Source organism: Desmodus rotundus, chromosome 12, assembly GCF_022682495.2.
Source record: "Desmodus rotundus isolate HL8 chromosome 12, HLdesRot8A.1, whole genome shotgun sequence".
NCBI lineage: Eukaryota > Metazoa > Chordata > Mammalia > Chiroptera > Phyllostomidae > Desmodus > Desmodus rotundus.
The window spans coordinates 69,708,000-69,726,897 of NC_071398.1; the positions used below are offsets into that span (position 1 = coordinate 69,708,000).

An 18,898-nucleotide genomic window follows, 5' to 3' on the forward strand; every position below is an offset into this window, starting at 1 on the left:
AATCAGTGAATCAGAGGTTTTTTGCTAGGATTCCTGGAACAAAGATGCCCTCTGTTTCTGGTTGGACATAAATGAGGAAACATTGTAATTTTAGGAGTACTGGCAGCTGCAAGGCAGCCCAGGGTTCCGATGATCCCGCGGAAGGTAGAACAGCAGGGGTAGGGAGGCATGGGGGAAGTCAATTGGGTATTTAGAGACATACAGAGCCACTGGACCAGCTTTACCTGGAGCCAGCACTATCTCTGGACTTTACATGAGCCAGTAAAACTTTATTTTTAAGCCAGTTAGAGTTAGCTTTACTATACTTTAAAATCAAAAGATTCCTAACCTATAAGTTCATCATTATCACTCCATTCCTGTCTTCCCACAGGACAGCACAGGGATCCAGGTAAGGTCACTACAGATTAGTGACTCTAAAACCAAGGGTATTGAGCTGAAAAGGTCAAGGGTAGGAAGCAGGTACTGTCTAAGACAGGGTGCCTCAGCTGTCTATACAGAAGAGCATGAATTCCCTTAAGAAAACAAGCCAGAGGAAAAGCGGCAAAGGGCTTCTATGAGGCAGGCAGATAAGTGTTAGTTCACATCTGGATATAAGCACTCTTCTCCACATACCTATCATGGGGGTATTGCTTTGGGTTCTTTCTGCTCATGGGATGAGGAACTTTGAAGTGTATGCCCCTTTAAATCTTTATTACCCTGTGCTGCAGTGTCAACCTCTCCCTTTTCCAAATGAAGAGCCTCCTTTTGGCTTCTACTGCCCTTGATGACACTCACTTTTGGGGTGACAAGAGGAATTTTTTCTCCTTTGGCATGGCGGGAACTGGGACCCCTTCCTCCTTTAGAAACAGCACCACCTTCCTGACCTTGGGCAAGCACCATCCCCTTCTCAGCCTCTCCCACTGGCCCTGGCCTCTCTGACCCTCCAGCTGAGTTGCCTCCCCCTCCAGAGTCCCATGTCTCCCGTGGTAACCTTGAGGACTGGGTAGAGTCCATGGCAGCTGCTGACTTGTCAGGGGTAGAATTCCTTTCCCTACTTCCTCCACCTGATTTTTTTCGAGGGCGCCCCCGTTTTCTTTTGGCATCACCCCCTGTACCCTCTATATCCTGCTTTGCTGCTTTAGCTGGTGGGTCCTGCCCATTGGCCTCACTCATAGGTACTTCCGCTGTCCTCTTGACACCCTTGTCATGAGGTCCTGGGTCACCACCTATGCCTACCTCCCTACTTTCTGTGCCCTGTGGCTGAGTGAACCCTCCAGGTGGAGCCTGCCCAGGTCCAGGCAAAGCAGGGACAGTTGGTAAGATCATATTAATGATGGGCACAGCTGCCTGGGATGCCCTAATTCTATTGGACACAGGCAGTGGGGTCAACTTCAGAGTGCCTGAAGGAAGCTTGGGGGCCACGATGGTTGGAGAGACGGAGATTTGCGGAATAAGCGAGCGAGGGGCCCGGGGGAGGAGCAGAGGCAGCCGGGCCACCAAGGCATTAACCTGTGGGTTATTGGCTGCTGGGGTTGGACTCTCTACTACGCTCTTCTTCCGTTCGCTCCGTGCTGGAGGACCAGACCCAGCTCGGGATTCCAGCTCCTGAGGAGGCTAAGAAGTAAAGAGAGGAATACAGTAAATGGGAAGACTGGACATTGGAGGAAACATAAGCACAGGAGGTGAAAAAGTATGAGACCCGTGGGGGAAGGGTATATTAAGCCCCAAGGCCAGGGCAGCAAGGTCAGGGGCATCCACATCCTCACCTGGGTTGGTCTCTCTGGTTTCTTATGGGCTCCACCCTCTAGGTTCTCTACACCATTCTTAGATTTAGATGATCGTTCCCGAGGTGCATGTTCATCCTCTTCTGCAGAAGTGCCAGAAAAAGTAGTAAGGTGAAGGGGAAAGAGAATGGGAAGCGTGGCAATTCTGACTGGTAGAGGGTAAGGGAAAGGTGGTCTAATGCATGTTCTAGAAGGGTCTTCAGGAATAAAAGGCAAATCCCAGGTGTCTCTACCCTAGCATGTGGGAGGGCTTTTGAAGTTCAAAGTGGCTGAGGGTTTCTTGGGACAGAAGACAGGGTTCACCCACCAGCAAGCCCCATGGCTTTGAGAACATGGGCATGTGCAGATCGGGCTGAGATGAGATGATGCTGCAGCAGGAAGCGGGCGACCTCAACGATGGAACTGAAGGACCGTTTCAGGATTCGCTCAGCCCAATCACAGGTCAGGGCACAGGCTGCCTCAACCAGTTCATCCCGAGGTGCTGGGGTTACTTCTGGGCCCATTTCTGGCTGCAGTGGGGAAGGACAGGCCTCATAATACTCCAGACTAAAGGAACTTTGGCCCCTCTTAAACATCCATTGTTGGCTACAGTAAGTCCAGACTGGGGATGGGAATAGCCTGTCCCAGAAACTCACATGTTCTCTTCATCCTCTGCCTCAGCCATAGGGTGGGCAGAAGGGCATATCCTATATACCCAGAAGCTATGTGCAGAATCACCTAGGCTGTGTCAGTCCTCAAAATATGTCCCAAAGACCTCTGACTTCTACCTTGGAGAGAAGAGTGCAATCACAGGGTTGTCTGTTACTTACACTCTCAGAGCCCTTTAAGTCAAGGCCAGGCAAGGGTGGCATAGATACCAAGGTCTTTCTTCGTATGCCACTGTAGCAATATCTGATGGGATTTAAGGAGAAACCAACATATAGGGCTCTCCAAGCCCCTTAGGGAGGTTGGGCTGTTTCCACTCCTGGCTCTCCACATCCATAAGTTTTCCTCCCCAGGTCCTCCAGCCCCAGCCTCTCCAATCAAGGATACTTGGACTGCCCCCGGCCACCAAGCCTTCGGGCCTTGATGTCAGGGAAGATCTCTCTGATGATTTTGCCAAAGTTGGCTGTGCTGAGTGGGCGGCAACAAGCGAGGCTCTCACAATACTTCCTGGGGGGTGGGGGGTTGTGCAGAATGAGAAGATACTCAGAGAAGGAGATCATGGGTAGGTTTAGAGGGTCCCTGGGGATCAAGTTTGGGAAAGCCTTTTTAAGAAGTCAGGCTCTATCAAGGCAGGGAGCTCTCCAAGGGTAAGGGGTGGTCCTATGCCCACCCACCCACCCACCCTTCCACTTCCCGCATCCACCCACCGATAGGCATCATAAACACTTTGCTTTGGCAGACAGGTGTCAGTATGCTCTTCTAGGTGGTTGCGGATCCACCTATAGGCATACATGTACTCCTCATTGCTAAGTGTACTTGGCTCTGAGCTGCAAGAGAGTATCAGAGAAAACCATTACTAAATTCCCAGTAGTTGTCCTGGTTCTATCCAGACTATCACTTCAGTAGTGCTGGACCAAATCACTTCCCTCAGAATCCACCTTTCTCTGGTAAACCAGTGCAGGTTAGGGACTTTTCTTCTTGATCAAGGACAGCCGTTATGAGGATTCCTATTCACCCACCCTTTCCCAGTGAACCTTTAAGAATCAGAGCCTCTCACACTGCACCAAGAACCAAGGTGCCAAATAAAACAATCAGTTTATTTAAAAAAAAAAATCAGAATCTCTGACATCTAAAAGTCTAGCACCAAACATACCTTTTGTCTCCAGTACTGGGCCCTGAGGGGAGCTGAAGGTAGAGATACAGCTTGTCATTGTCTGAGAATTTCTGTACATCTTGCTGAGGTAAGGAAGAACAGAGGCAGGAGAACTAATAAGGCCAAGAAGGACCCAAGGTAGGACCCTCTGATCCTTACCAAAAAGTCTAGCTGACTTAGAGACTGTCAGACTGAAAAAAAGACCTTAGGCTGGGTGCTCACTGTGCTCTGAGGAGCCCTTAGGGGCCATCATGGTTGACAGGGGGAGCAGAGGGGATTGGCTCTGGATCTATTTCTCTGGGCTTCCACACAACAGGTCCCAGAGAGATGAAGTGAGATGCTCAAGGTCAAACTGGTAGTATGTTCCAAAGCCAATTATACTCTGACAGAAGAGAAAGCGTGGCCTCTCCCACAAAACCTTTCATTGACTCATGTCCTCACTGACCTCATCCCCCACTTATTCAATCTCTCTATTGCCCTCCTCCCCAAATACTTACCAAGATTCCCTCTACTTTGTTCTGCACGGCCTTACTGTGGAGAAGAGGAGAGAGCTGGAGGTCAGACACAACACTTTTCCCCATTCTGTGTCTGACTGCTAGGGAGAGGAAGAGGACTCAAATGTCTGGCAGGTGCTCAAGAATTGCTACCATGTGAAGAATCTCCCCCTGGTCAGATGCACTTGCTCAGGAAGAGGCAGTTCATCTACAGAGGAAGTGAGGTACTACAGGGATCTATACCCAGGTGTGGAGCAAGATTTGGAGGTGGTGATAGTACTTACGAAATGGTACCTCGGAGCCTCTGAAGAAGGGTGGTAGGTTCCCCTGCCTCAGCACTACCTGAGGGGGCCCTTCCTGCAGCCTTTGGGCTCTTAGCATCAGGTTCATCTTCTGCCATCCTGGCATGAGGGCTAGAGTTGACAGGAGACAGGACATGAAGATTTAACTTCCCTTCCCCTAGAGACCCCAGGGCACTCCTCTCTACCCAGAAAGAGAAACAGAAAAAAAAGCAAGCCTCCGAATTTCTCCAATGCTTTTTCTCACCACGTGCCTTCTCCAAAAATTAAAAATTATTCCATTACTTCTCCAGGCCCATATATACCCCAAAAGATCTTTGCCATCTCCAGTCTATCTGCCCCACCTTTCTGCAGTCTCCTTACGTGGAAAACTGTAAAGGAAGAGATAGGGGAATTAGTAATCCACGTAAGAAATTTTCATTTCTGATTCGGATCTCATACTGCCTTCTTCTCCCTCAAAAACCACCACCATCACAAAACAAAGTTATCTAATTCTCTGATACAGGCTCACCATTGAATTTGCCTGGGAGGTCAGAAAGGATACGAACATGTTCTGCCCTTCTGGGTTTGGAAAAAACTGGGCCCAAGTTCTCATTACTTAATCTTGCCACCGCTTCCCCCGCCGCTCCCCCCTCCCCTTGTCGCCGGCCCCTACGTCATCTCCCTCAACATCCCATCCGGACGCGCGCCCCCACCTCCCGCCCTTCCCCCTCTATACAATTCCCGGGTTGCTGCGAAGTAGGGGGTTCAGGGTAGCGGAACTCCTGGGCTGGACGTAGGGAACCCGGTTGGGGAAATGAGGTCCCAGATTCGGGGCACGTGCACATGGGTGAAGAAGCTGTTGAAAATACAGCTAAAATCTTTTCTGCTCTCCTCCCAACTCATATTGCCCCCTCCCACCTTTGAACAGTCGCCTTCCAACACAAGCAACAATAAAGGTAAGGGAGAAAGAGAAACTACCTCGTAGCCACCTTCGCTCCAGCCCAGCCCCGCGGTCCCGGCCCGGCGGGCTAGTGCGTTGCTTTATTTTCTTTTTTCTGAATGGCTGGAGCAGCCCCGATCTGCCTAGATACTCCGACTGCCTGCTCTCTCATTGGTCGTTGCTGACACCGGGAGACAGAAGGCGCCGAGCTCTCACAGGCGGCAGAAAAAGTCTGCCTGGTAACAGAATCTGATTGGTCAACAGGGGAGGGAAAATCCAAAGTTGGTCTTATTTGAGTCAAGAGGGGGAAGTCCGGGTTAGGTTTCGGTTAAAACTGGGGTCGGTTGGGACTGCCGGTCCCAAGAGGTTCTTCTCTTAAAGGGACCGCAGGATGAAAGCCTGGCTACCTTTGGAGCTTACCCTTTTTTTTGCTCTCTCCTTTCGTGTTTCACTTTTGCCTTCGGTCGTAAGAGCTACTGGAAGAAAAGAACCAATGGATAATAAAAATAACTGGAAAATTATGGGTAGTAGTGATGGAAATTCGCTGTAAGCTCACATAACCCCCTTTTTCATGAAAAACATGTTGAACCATTTCTCCCCCCCCCCGCAATCACTATATATATATATATATATACACACACATACATACAAGCACTCATAACAAACCTGCCAACAAGCTCACTGTCCTCATGACCGGGCGCCTGGAAACCTCAGCAGCTGTACTACAGAAGCTGAATTGTATGCTCAAATGCTCTTAGTGTTCCTTGTTTCCCGTATGTACTTCATTTCCTTACGAAGAGTTGCTAACGCATTTGCCGCCCCATAATGCTGCACTAATGAACACTAGAATTTTGGCTGACAACCCCCCTACCAATCTCCACCCGCCCCCTACTCCCGTCCCGGGGAGAGAGAGAAATAATTTATTTTCCCACGTATTGATGTACTCCATTTGCATCAATGAGTGGTTGATTTTTTAAAAAAAATATTGGTTTGAGAGAGAAAAACATTGATTTGTTGCTCCACTTATTTATGCATTCATTGGTTACTTTTTGTATGTGCCCCGACTTCAACCTTGGCATATAGAAGCGAAGCTCTAACCAACTGAGTATCTGGCCAGAGCTCACATGAACTTTTTACTCTCATAGAACCTCGTACTGAATAGGTCATGGGTTCTTAACCCTCTTATTTAAGGCTTTTTAGGTCATGAATCAGATGAAAGCAATGAACTGTGAAAACTAATAAAGGAAATTTCAAATATAATTGGAGTCTGGACTGTCTCTGGAGGGAGCTCCCTTACCCTACCACTCACTGTCAATTAACCCAAACAGGAACAGAGGAGACCTTGCATCTACAAATGAAAGGTGTCTTACTCTACCACCCTGAAGGAGGAAGGAGGATTTTCTTCTAGCCCAGCAACAAGCCCAGCCAATGGGAAAAGTGCCACTCAGTCAATGAGAAGTGATTGTCACCCCCCCATAAACTTCCATTTTTCTTTTCTAATGACATCCTTGACCCACCTCCTTTCTATAAAAGACTTTCATTAAAAGTATTTTTCAATTATTTAGCCTTCACGTAGTTGTGTGTTTTTCTATTTTTTTCTTGTAATTCATTTCTAGTTTAATAGTATTGTGGTCAGAGAAGATGCTTGATATGCTTTCAATCTTCTTAAATTTATTGAGGCTTGTTTTGTGGTCTAACATATGATCTATCCTGGAAAATGTTTCATGTTCACTTGAAAGGAATATATATTCTTGTGCTTTGCAGTGAAATGCACTGAAAATATCAATGAACTCCATCTGGTCTAATGTGTCACTTAAGACTGCTGTTTCCCTTTTGATTTTCTGTCTGGAAGATCTATCCACTGGTGTCAATGGGGTGATAAAGGCCCCTGCTATAATGGTATTTCTGTTGATATTTCCCTTTATGCCCATCAATCTTTGCTTTATATATTTAGGTGCTCCGGGGGTGCATAAATGTTTACAGGAGTTGTATCCTCTTGTTGGATTGATCTCTTTATCATTATGTAACATCCTTCTTTGTCTCTTATTACAGCTTTTGTTTTAAAGATTATTTTGTCTGAGTATTGAAATCACAACTTTTTTTGGTTTCCATTTGCATTAAATATCTTTTTCTATTTCTTAACCTTGAGTCCGTGTGTGTCTTTCGATCTGAGCTGGGTCTTTTGTAGACAGCATATGTTTCCCAGCCACCCTTGAGGCAATATGACCCTCTCATTGCTAGTGGTCTTGTTTGAAGAAGGTGAGCTTGGCAAAATTTAAGAGGGTCAATGTCATAGGCATGAACAACCATGCACTGCCCTCTGGTGGCCAGGTGAGACATGGCATTCGTGTTACGGAGTTCACCGTTCTGTCAGCAATAAAAGACCCACACAGCAAACTGTGACGCCTTCCCAGGCTTGCCGTTAGACCAGAATCAATTTTGTAAGAGTCAATGTTTTGGGGTGCCTTCTAGTAGGAGTTATTTTCCTGTCATTACAGGATAACATAGTCCTCATCCTAAATTCTGTATTTCAGAAAGTGTGTATTGAGCTCCTGAATCAGGCTTTGAGTTGTATGTAGAACAGAAAATACAGACCAGGTTGAACCCTATGGACCCACACGGGGGCGGGTGGAGAAGTGTGATGATAACTGGTTTACATTACAGTGCTTTATGTCAGGTTGAAGAGAATAGTACATGAAACCAAAGCACATTGATTAAACAGAAACATTTTAGAAAATCAGAAAACTACCCTTCAACATATTTGCATGCTTTTATCTAGACATAGTTAGTCCAAAGGTGAGGTCACCTTATGTTCCCAGTCATTTTTAATTTAACACGAATGATTATCCCTTCCCTTTAGTATTTTTGAATCTATGACTTTCATGGCTCCATAGTATTTCTTATTATATGTTGTACACAACTGACCTGCTCCTACAGTTCCTGCTGCTGTCTTCCTCTGCGCACCATATCTTGTTCATCTCTGAAAGTGGAGTTCAGTTACTATAAGCTCCAAAACTAGAATTATTCTTTGAACTTCCAGGGCACATTCACTCCATTTTTTTCGTTAGGGTGCTGGGCACTTCGTGCCATGTGCTAGTTCCTTCTTCAGATCGGGAGCTTCCCCAGCCCAAGATGCTGCTCAGTCAGATCTCCATCCAGCTCTCAGCACAGTACTTGGCATGTGGTGAAAACTCAGTAAAGACTTGAAAAGCCCAATAGTTCTAAATGAGTCCTCACTGTGGCAGAGAACTTTAATCGTCCATCAAAATCCGTTGTCCCATTTTGGGGCGCACAACTGGATGGTTTTTTCAGCCACCTCTGAGGCAATATGACCCTGTCGTTGCCAGTGGAAGAGGACAGGAACTGACGTGTGCCATCGCAGACCCCGCTGACACAGTCCCCCACCCCGCCTTTCTCTAAGTTCTGTGTCCTCAGGCTGATGGAAGCAGATGGGGGTGACATCCTGGGGATGGAGGAGGCATGTGATGGACCATCTCTGGGTTCCAAACGACCACATGAAGGAGTGCATCTCTCCAATCTGCTATGTGGGAAAATGTATAGTGACATGCTATGGAATTTCTGGGAATTATTCGGTAATTTAGCATAATTTAATAACCACAAAAAGCTTGAATCATAAGGTTAACTTCAGTAGTTATCAATCTAGTCCATATAAATGACCAACTTAGTTTAACTGTACAACTGAGCTGGTCAGTGTTGGATGGACCCTCTTATTTGCTCACTCAGCCACTGTGCCTGGCGCAGTCCAATTGTGCTAAAAATACCAACAGTCCTCTGCCCTCTAGGAGCTCACAGTCTGGAGGGGAAGGTGGACACAACCACGAAAACACAGACACACTAAGGGAAAGAACAACTTCTATGTGGAAACAGAGCAGGCGCTACAAGGAGGCCTGGGAGCCACTGGGTGAAGGGCTAACCAGCTGCACTGAGCTGATGTTTCTGTCCCAGCAGCATGACCAGGAGGAGCCAGCCTGCACAAACTCAGGCGTGTGCCGCCTGGCAGAAAGCACAGCTGTGCAGACAGACACTTGGAGGCAGAAGGCGTCTGGACAGAGAGGAGGTTAGAAAGGAGGTCGGTGTGGCTGGGGGGAGCCTGGGAGGAGGTGGGGGAGGTAGGGAGGAGGACAGGTCCAGGGCCTGGCGCAGAGACAACTGTTCTAGCCATCTACTGCTGTGTGACGACATTACCCCGCACTCAGTGACATAACCAGCAAACACTTACTATCTCAGGCTTCCTGGACGAGGGACCCAGTGTGGCTCAGCTGAGTGCTTCTGCCAGTGACGCTCAGGAGGTTGGGATTGCGGTCTCACCTGAGGCAGGATCTGCTGCACTCAGGACCTGAGCCTCCTCGGGGGTCTTGGCAGGATTCAGTTTGGGTGGAAGGCATGACTTCCTCTCTGTCTGTTTCTCTCTTGTGGTGTTAGGCCACGTGGGTCTGTCCCAGTAGCAATTCATAAGACAGAGGCTTAATCCCCAGAGTGAAGGAGCTGCGAGAGAGAGACAGAGAGAACACAGGTCAAAGTGAGCAAGGGGTTAGGCACCGACTGTTTATAACCAACTCTTGGAAGTGACCTTGGATCACTTTGCCATCTTCTATGGAGTCACCAATGAAGTCCACACTTAAAAGGAGGGCGCATGTCCACACCACACAAAGATGTGCCCGCCAGGAGGTGAGGATCGTGGGGAGACACTGAGTGGAGAAGCAGAAGATTCTCAGAGGTCCATGCTTTGCCCAGAATCACAGACTGGTCCAGATGCAGAGCCAGGGATGAACCCAGCTCTGTGTCCTCAAAGTTGGGGTCTTGGCTGCACCCAGGCTCTCTCAGGGGCTCTGGAGTAGCTGTGCTGGTGTGACCGTGTGCAGAGGAGGCTGTGCTGGTGTGACCGTGTGCAGACATGGAGATAGCACAGAGGAGAGGGGGAGCATTTAGCAGCCTATCGGGCACTTGGCCAGTCCTCGTCTGAGGAGAGACCAGGTCAGCGTGCACCCCTGTCCACGGCCCACCCAGCCCTCTGGCAGCTCAGCAGTCACTCCTGTGATGCAGTCTCGGGGTACAGCCATTGCCACCCATGTCCTTGCAAATGTCAGTTCCAGGCCTGGTGACACACATGATTGGTTTGTTTTGGGTCTCCCCTGGCTGAACTTTCTGAGATCTGTGTAGCCTCTCAGTTACACTATGGTCCCTGTGCCCAGTGTTGATCGAGCTAGCAAGTGAGTTGTCTTTGGAAAGTCAAAAGCAAAACGTGGGGGAATTCTGAGCAGGGAGAAATCTGTGGTCATGTGGGGGAATCAGAAAAAGCATTGTTGGGGGACATCCTGTGAACAGGCTTTGAGGCACTGCCAGGAGGGACACTCCCTGTGGAGGTGCAGATGGAAAAAGCAGGACTGGGTGGCTGTGGCACCACTGGCCTCGCACAGCAGTCGGGGCAGGGGAGAAGGCAGGAGTGTTCCTGGACATTCACTGGAGAGCATTCGGGCAGAAAACCAAGGAGCCCCTCAGGAGATAATGCCAACTGCAAAGGCTGGAGCAGGCTCTGGGCACAGCCCTCGCTGACCGGCAAGGGGCAGAAGAGCCATGTGCAGCCCGGGAGCAATGCGCCTCTGCTCCTGCCAGGCCTTTGGTCCCAGGCCTGAGCCGCAGCCCATGTCAGCTGCTGCAGCAGAGAGGACCCCCCCTAACTGCAGTTTTTACATTTTTGTGTTTATCTTACATTACTCTTAGAGTTGTGCTGTAGTTTTTGTAGTGCTCAGTTAAACTAAAATGTATTTTAAATAAAATCTCATAAAATGTTAATAAAAATAAAATTTAATTTAAATGCAATAAATAAATACATTTTATTTAACTATGCCTTTTCAAAGTGTACATTCCAGCAGCATAAAGCACATTCACAATTTTTCACAACCATCACATTACATGTCTAGTTCCAGCACATTCTCCTGTGGCTGTGGGAGGTGCTGACAGCTTCAGTTAGCTGGGGGAAGGTCTTGCAGGTGGTGGAGGTGGTGTCAGCTAATTTCTGTCTTTCTTGCCCCCAGCACATAGCACACATGGCTAAATTTGGAAGAAATGTCAGTATTAAAGAGTTGACCTTGAATTATATGAGCCTAAAGTAATTTAAATGGCTACTAGTAGTGGATTAATAAAACAAATTTTGATACATGAGAACAAATGATCACTCTGCACTCATTAAAAATCAGGCAAACCCTGGCTGGTGTGGCTCGGTGGATTGAGCACAGGCCTGTGAGACAAAGGGTGGCCGGTTCGATTCCCAGTCAGGGCACATGCCTGGGTTGCCGGCCAGGTCCCCAGTGGGGGGCATGTGAGAGGCAACCACACATTGATGTTTCTCTCCCTCTTTTTCTCCCCCCATTCCTCTCTCTCTTTAAACGTAAAAAAATAAAATCTTTAAAAAAAGCAGGCAAGCATTGGTTTAATGTGTGAGCAGATGTGCACAGTATAGTGTTAATGAAAAGTGTAGTTACAACACAGTTGTGGAAGGACGTTCCCCCTGTGTATTGGGATGGTGTGTGTGTGTGTGTGTGTGGTTGTTTTTGTCCCAGAATGAACAAAAGGCAGGGTGAGGAGGGTACAATATGACCCCCTCGCCCCAACAAGCTGTGCATCAAGAATGGCATTTTTGAGTAACAAAGTATCTAGCCACACGTGGTCCAAGGCCATACCAGCACACCCAATTCCTTAATTACATAGTTTCCGAGGTTTTTTTTTTTTTTTTTTAGTTGTCATTTGGGTGTAGATATTGCTGTGGTAAACATTTACCTGTTTATTGCATTTTTATAAACCAGATTTATTGCTGCTTCATTACATTCTTGAGGTAAATTCAGAGGTAAATGATGGCTGAATCTGAAGTATTCAATAAATTCTCTGTGACTCTAGGTTAGCAGAGCCCAATTGTTTTACTTTTTAGAAACTTGAGCCATTAAAAAAATTTACTGTATCGATGAACCCCTTATTCTCTGAGGAAATCATTATGTTGGGTAGATAAAGGCTCACCTTGTAAAATGGATAGTTTGGCTTAAGTATTTGCTTATTTCTCGCAAACCTTCAGGAACTGGGAGACGGAACCTCTGGTTCAATTACTTGTCCTTTGGCGCCCCCTTGTGGGAGACTTGCCCACCAGCCCCCGTGGCCCCCGCAGGGCAGTTGCCGGGCAGGAGGCAGAAGGGATTGGGCTGACAGAAAGCTTGAGCTGGGGGAAGCCAGTTCACCTGCCACTCAAAGGCCAGGTCTACACATCTCTCCTCTTTTAGAGTAGGGGCATTTCCACATTGCTGTCGGTTGTTTCCTTGTAATACAGCTGTCCTTACCACTTGTCTCTCACCTCCCACCCATCACCCAAACCTCCAAAGATCCTGTGCACAGGAGATAGTCGCAGCCCTAGCTTGCATACAGGGTCCTCTGCATTTGTCCCCACCCTCCTCTCCAGCCCTGCTTCTCCTAACTGTCCCTCACAGCCCTGTGGACGCCTCCCTGCTAGCAGGCCGCCCTCCTTCGTACTGCCAAGCCTTGGACCATGCTGGTCCCTCTGTCTGGAGTGCTGGTCCTCCGTGATCCTCTTTGCAACAAAATCTTTTCTTCAAATCCCACCTAAAATGCCACCTCCTAAGGAGGTCTTCCTCAGCTCTTCAGGCAGAAGGTCTTCCTTCCTGTGCACCCAGGGTACCCTGTTCATGCCACTAGGTTAGTAGTGTTCACCGGGAGTGACTGCCCCCTCCACTCGTCCCCACCCTGTGAGCTGGCCGCGTGTCTTACTCATATTGCCTAGAGAGTCCTGGCACACTGTAGGTCTTCGAGAAATGCCTGTCAGGTGAACACATGCTCCATGACGTTGGAGTTTGGGGGTTCGCTAATTGAGGGAGGACATCCAAGGAAGGTGTACTGAAGTTGTGTGTCTGACCCCACCCAAGCCCTGGAGCTGGGAGGCTGGGCGCTGAGGCAGGGAGCTGGACGACCTTGTGACCTGGCGTGGAGCCAAGATGCTTCAGATCAGGCTCTGAGGGAAGGTGGGTCCCTGGGACTGGCTGAGCTAATCTTAGGAAGCACATGCTGTGTGATGCCATCTCAGGAATGCAGTTAAGGCTCAGTTGTGTTGATGAGGAACCTGTGAGGAGTCACAGCACTGGCTGCCATAACTGGAGGCAGCGAGGATGGGCAGGGAGGGGCCCTGAGACAAGGAGGGCAGGAGATCCACTGTGCCCCGCTGCTCCGCCCCCACATCTCCAGAGTTGGCCCTGGTCCCTCTGCCATCAGAGGGGCCCAGCCGCCATGAGGGACACAGCAGTAGAGGAATCCCTCTTCCAAATCATCCACAGCTACCACCAGTATGCGGCCCGGGAGGGGGACGTGGAGACCCTGTCCCTGGAGGAGCTGAAGGCCCTGCTCATGGACAACGTGCCCCGCTTCATGGACAGCCTGGTGTGTGGGCCTGGGGTCAGGTGGGGACGAAGGGCTGGCTGTGGGGCTGAAGTGTGGGTTTGGTGCAGGGAGCCCTCTCCCTGGAGGATCTGAACTGGGGGGGGGGTGCCGAGGGCAGGATCTGTGGTCACAGGGAGTGGGGCTGAGGCGCACTGTATCTCCAGGACCTTCCTGCCTGGCCCCACTCCAGCCCAAATGTCACTAATCCCTAAAAGTCCATCCTAAGCCCCAAACTGTTTGTTCCTCTGCTTGTTCGCTTCCCATGAGAACAGGCCCCTCTGCCCATAGGCCTTTCAGTTTTTCATCCCTTTCGACCTGCCCTTTGAATGTAGCCCCTTTTCTTGGGTCTCACACAAGCCCCCCCTCCCGCGTCCCCCACACCCCCAAGTCTGGGGAGGATAGTTGGGTTAAAGGGAAGCCAGGAGGGAGTAGGTGTGGGCAGATAGGAAGTGTGACTTCCCCTTCTCCCTCTTGTCCCTGGGCTAACAGAGTCTCAGCCCAGCCTGGGGGCCCAGCCCCAATCTAGGCCCCTCAGACACCCTGCTCAGGACTGGGAGTCTTCTCGGCCATCAGGCTCAGCCATGTGATTACTGGGCTCCCTGGGTGGGGACTGTAAGGCCAGCCAGAGTGTCTGTCCCTGTACCATGCCCTGGGGGTCCCCAAAGGGCTCTAGTGGCCCTGACTCAAGGCCACTGCACTCCAGGAGAAGCAGTCTTAGGGTTCCTGCATGTCTCCCCTGGCTTACCTTTGAGAGACATCAGAGGAGAGGGTCTTGTCCTGGGTTTACTGGAGTGCAGCCATGAGGGCCACAGAGGGGAGACTGGGGGGACTGTGGGGACTGTGAAGAGTCCCCTGTTTCTAGGGAGACCTTTTCCCTTCTAGGGCCAATTTCCTACATCATGGGGCTGTGTAAGGACTGCCATGCCCTGCCACTCACCTGGGAACAGGTTCCTCAGTGAGGGACACCAGGCACAGGGCAGACAGATGGCAGCCTGGGCTGGGTGGGCTGAGAGTGGGAAGCCTGGGAGAGCCTGCCTTTGGCAGGGAGCATCCAGGTTCTCGGGTCAGCCAGCCTGTGGGGGAGGCAGAATGTATGGAGTAGCTGGTGGGGGGTGGTGGGGAGAGACATAAGGTGACAACCTGCCCCACCCCGCCCCCCCAGCCCTGGGCTGTTCTCCAGCCCCTCCCCCTTTTCTGAGGGCTACTCACTGGGTGCCCGGCCACGAGCCCAATCCTGCTTGAAACCTGCCCCTGCCCCAGGCTCCCACCTCATCGTCTCCTTTTCTCTTTGCTGCTTCTTTACCCCTGACTTCCTTCCTACCGTCCCATCCACCTGAAATGCTCCTTTCCTTTCCTTTGCCATCCCCAGTCCATAGCCCTCAGAGCCACCTGCTCTGGGACTTCCCGGACAGTTTCAGGGCCCATGGCATGGTCTTTTCCCTCGTTCTGCACTTTCCTTAGGACACAGGCCAATTGTCATAAACAATGCGGGCAGGTGCACACCCTGCAGAAATCTGGCACCCCAGGTGCTGGCCCTGCAGTGGTGCTAGAGGTGCAGACAGGAGTGGGGTGTGGGGGGCTCTGCCTTGGCCAGCTTCCTGTGTGAAGCCTTAGGTGGGGCTGCCCCTGCAGGGGAGCTTGTAGTTCAGCAGGAAAGACAGACTTAAAATGCCACCAGCAGAGGGCCAGGCATAGCAAGCCGTGCCTGGTCTGCACCTTCTGTCTGCCCGGTGCAGCCCAGGTCCAGGGGCCCAGCACTCCTCTGCCTCTTCTGCCCGATTCTGCAGCACCTGGTGTCCTGGTCCCTGAGTGAGCGAGAAGCTGTTTCCTGCAAGCATGTGGCAGGCAGGGCCACACACAGTTCCCCTGCCCCGGTCCTTCACCAGTGGGAGGTGGAGAGCCTGGCCAGCTGCGGGATGAGTGCCTGGGTGCTGGCTGACCCTCTGCCCACTCCTCAGGGCCGGAAGGAGCCATACTTCATCACTGAGCTGTTCCGGGCGGCGGACAAGGACAAGGACAACCAGATCTGCTTTGACGAGTTCCTGCACATCCTGGGCAGGCTGCTGAGGGACTACCACCTGCAGTACCACCGGCAGCTGTGCGCCCACTACTGCACCCAGCACAGCCTCTACTAGACGGTGCAGGGCAGCCTCCCCACAGGGGCCTGCCTGAGAGCCACGTGACCCAGCTGTGGGCGTCGGAGTGGAGCTCGGCCACGTGTGTCTGTGTGTTCCTGATGTGTGTGCACACACGTGTGCATGTCTGTGGGAAGGACACCAGGGAGGGAAGAGAATAAAGCAACTTCACGGCAGTTTCTGGTGTTGCTCCGTTCATGGTTAGGGCGTCAACGATGGGACCATGAGGGGCGGTTTGGATCCCCCAGGTAGGGGATCATCTATTTTGGGTGAGAGACACAGCCTGCCTCCAGGAGCCCCTGTCTGATAGGTGAACAGCCCTTGCTCTCAGCCTTCGGTCTGAGAGGGAGGAGTCTCTTCTGCTGGGGAGCTGACCCTCTGACATGTGATGATTTGATCACTCAGTCACTACACACACGTGATGGGACAGGACAGGGGGGCAGGGGCACACCTGACAGGGGCCCTCCCGGCTCTGGATGAGGCCCCAGGGATCGGCGTAGAAAGGCAGAGCAGCCTGGGAAGCAGCCAGGATGGGGCGGGAAGATGAGGTTAGTAACAGACCGGGGTGGGGAGGGGGGGTGGTCTGTGGGCAAGTGCAGATCTCGAGGTGGGTCAGAGATGGGGACAAGGGCAAAGCCAACAATCCAGCCTGTTATGGGGAAGAGCACTGAGTGCAACTTGAGTGACTGTCAATCAAGGAAGTCTTCCTGGAGGAGGAAGGGTTGTGTCTGGTTTTACTAATAAAAAATGATGATAGATGTGGGTGTCTCTCCAACTCAGGGCTACTTGTGACTCACTGATCCAAGTCTTCCAGGAGTCTCGGACCCCTCCCAGCTGAGACCTGCCCCTGCCCGGTCTCTGTTGTCTGTTTCTCTGTCTCCCTGACAGCCCAGGACTCTGAGGCAGAATCTCTCAGGGAGGGCCTCCTCTGTTTTGGGCCCTCCTTGGGCTCATCTTGGTGGGTTCCCTGAGAACAATCTGGGAGCCCGTGTCCTGAGCTCACTGTGGTGGCAACGATGAGTTTTAAAAGAATGATGGGTGATCGTCTTCGTTGCTCCCCAGTGCACATGACTGGGGGTTCATTTAAGGGAATTGGCTTGGCTCCCTGCCTCCACCTGGGTCTGTGTGCCACCGAGGGCAGCAGTGCCCTGCGGGCGGAGCAGGGCCCTTTTTCTTTGATCAGTCAGGCTCTGGAGTGGATTTCGCCCTGCCACTCTTTAGTCGGGCTCGGACCGATGTCCCTTCCACACGTGCTTATCTGACAGGGCTTGCCTTCTGGGACTCAGTGGGGCCCTCACCCATCTCCCTCATGGCCTTCCTGGGTTCCCTGGGGCCTGAGCTATCCTGTGGAGGTGCATGTCCTGCTGCACTGTGATGGGTTTTCTGTCTGTGCCCTCCACTGAGCCAGGGGCCACTTGTCACCTGGGTGTCCTCCCATGGGGCCTAGTGCCAGCACACGGTTGGAGGCCAGCCATGTTGGAGGATGGAACACAGAAACCTGACTGGAGTCCCTGTGGGCCTCTTTCCCATGTCCGGAGGCCAAGGCCGTCGTTCCCCGGGCCCAGGGGTGGATTCTTCCTGCCTTTCCCACCTGAACGGAGTTGGATTTCACAGGCTAAGGGGGCAGCTCAGCCCAGTCCTCCTCTCCTTCCTCCCACCCCTTCCTGGGGGGATGTCTTCACCGCCCTGCCTGCACTGTCCTGATTTCGTAAGGTGAGGCCAGCCCCCTTGGGTCTATTGGGACACAGACAGGACAGAGCTCTTTCCTGTAAACAGGCCCAGGTTCTGCTCCCCCAGGTTGCCCCACGTCCCACAGTCTGGTGACAGGCCCTGCCTTTCCCTCCCGACGTGCTTACCTAAGTCCCAACACCCTCTCCCACCCAGGCGGCTCAGCCTGGCTCCTGCTCTCCCTGCCCCTCCCAAGGCTGTCTGTCAGGAGTAGTGTCCCTGGGGGTGATGGTTCCTGGCCTCGCTGGTCAGCAGGAGCCCCAGACAAGCACAGGACCCTGGGAGACGGCCAGGGCTCATGTCTGCCTTGAGTCTCCCTCACCAGGTCTGGAGACTATTTTCCTTAAATCTGGATGAAGAAAGCTGTCTCCACAGGGACCATTCTCAGAGGGGCGGCTTCAAGAAAGGCATGTCCCAAAGGTCAGGGTCTGGGAAGGATCATCTCCACCAGCCTCCTATTCACCACTGAGAGAGGTCAGTGTGAGTTCCATCCTGGGCTGGTGAGCAAATCCTAAGCAGAGGCTCAGAAAAGCCAGCTGGTTGTAATGTCTACTTTTTGGCATCTAAGCACCAAAACAGAGCAGAATACATGCCCATAGGAAGGAGCTTGAGTAACTCCCTGTGCCTCAGTTCCCTCATCTGTCACACGGGGATAATTGTACCTGTAGTACCCATTTTACAGGGTTTCAAATGAGTTAGTGGGTGTAAAAACGCTTTGATAATATAATGTGCAACTGGGGTAAGGTGGTGTTATGCCAGGTCATGGAGGAGAGGACCTGGTGAGTAATAGGTATGCACTAAGTTCTCGATCCCAGGTTGAAAACGTGGCATATGTGCCAGAAACAGTCATACTTTCCTGTGAAGAGGTGGACGAACTTCCTGCCAAGGAGGTTAGGCTACATTTAGTTGGTGGATCTACATCTTGTCTTGTTCCAAAAATGACTTAAGGTGACTGGGGTGTGATAAAGGGAATTTCTGCATGGGGTGGGAGTAGATCAAGTGTTCAATTTCGCATTCATTTATACCCCCAGTATGTAGTAACTGAACACCTCATATATACCAGGCCCTGAGGTTGTGATGTGGTTGTGATGTGGTCTCAAGGGGCCCTTGGTCTCAAGGAAAAGACAAGCAATAAGCAGATGAATTACAGTACAGCCGGGCACATGCTGTGATGCATAGGGATTTGTGCAGCACGAAGGTAAGAAGAATTAACTCCGCGTTTATAAGGGTAGAGAAGGAGGCTCAGGGATGGCCAGCAGATGGTGTCTGGGCTGGATCAGGGAGGATGAGGAGGGATATACTGGC

The 18,898-nt window shown here is 51.1% G+C and overlaps 2 protein-coding genes across 10 annotated transcripts; one reads left to right on the forward strand and one right to left on the reverse strand.

The window, feature by feature from the left end:
- Positions 1 to 389: 389 nt before the first annotated feature.
- On the reverse strand, positions 390 to 5,412 carry RFX5 (regulatory factor X5). 9 transcript variants are annotated; one of them, XM_024570568.3, is made up of 11 exons: positions 5,315 to 5,412; positions 4,699 to 4,725; positions 4,340 to 4,468; positions 4,059 to 4,092; positions 3,562 to 3,644; positions 3,116 to 3,235; positions 2,796 to 2,915; positions 2,573 to 2,654; positions 2,071 to 2,272; positions 1,746 to 1,846; positions 390 to 1,593 (listed from the first exon to the last, which is right to left on the reverse strand). In XM_024570568.3, exons 3-11 carry the CDS (start codon positions 4,453 to 4,455, stop codon positions 616 to 618), a joined length of 1,836 nt encoding a protein of 611 aa, XP_024426336.1. In that variant the 5' UTR covers positions 4,456 to 4,468; positions 4,699 to 4,725; positions 5,315 to 5,412; the 3' UTR covers positions 390 to 615. The 9 variants fall into 9 exon arrangements, with proteins under 9 accessions (XP_024426336.1, XP_045059728.1, XP_053771620.1 ...); XM_045203793.3 differs by having other exon boundaries at positions 4,609 to 4,725; positions 5,315 to 5,377; XM_053915645.2 differs by having other exon boundaries at positions 4,059 to 4,156; positions 4,609 to 4,725; positions 5,315 to 5,342.
- A 7,974-nt stretch (positions 5,413 to 13,386) lies between these two features.
- On the forward strand, positions 13,387 to 16,035 carry LOC112313502 (protein S100-A15A). Its single transcript, XM_024570051.4, has 2 exons — positions 13,387 to 13,730; positions 15,689 to 16,035. The coding sequence occupies exons 1-2, from the start codon at positions 13,581 to 13,583 to the stop codon at positions 15,863 to 15,865; spliced, it is 327 nt and encodes a 108-aa protein (XP_024425819.3). The 5' UTR covers positions 13,387 to 13,580; the 3' UTR covers positions 15,866 to 16,035.
- The last annotated feature ends 2,863 nt before the right edge of the window (positions 16,036 to 18,898 follow it).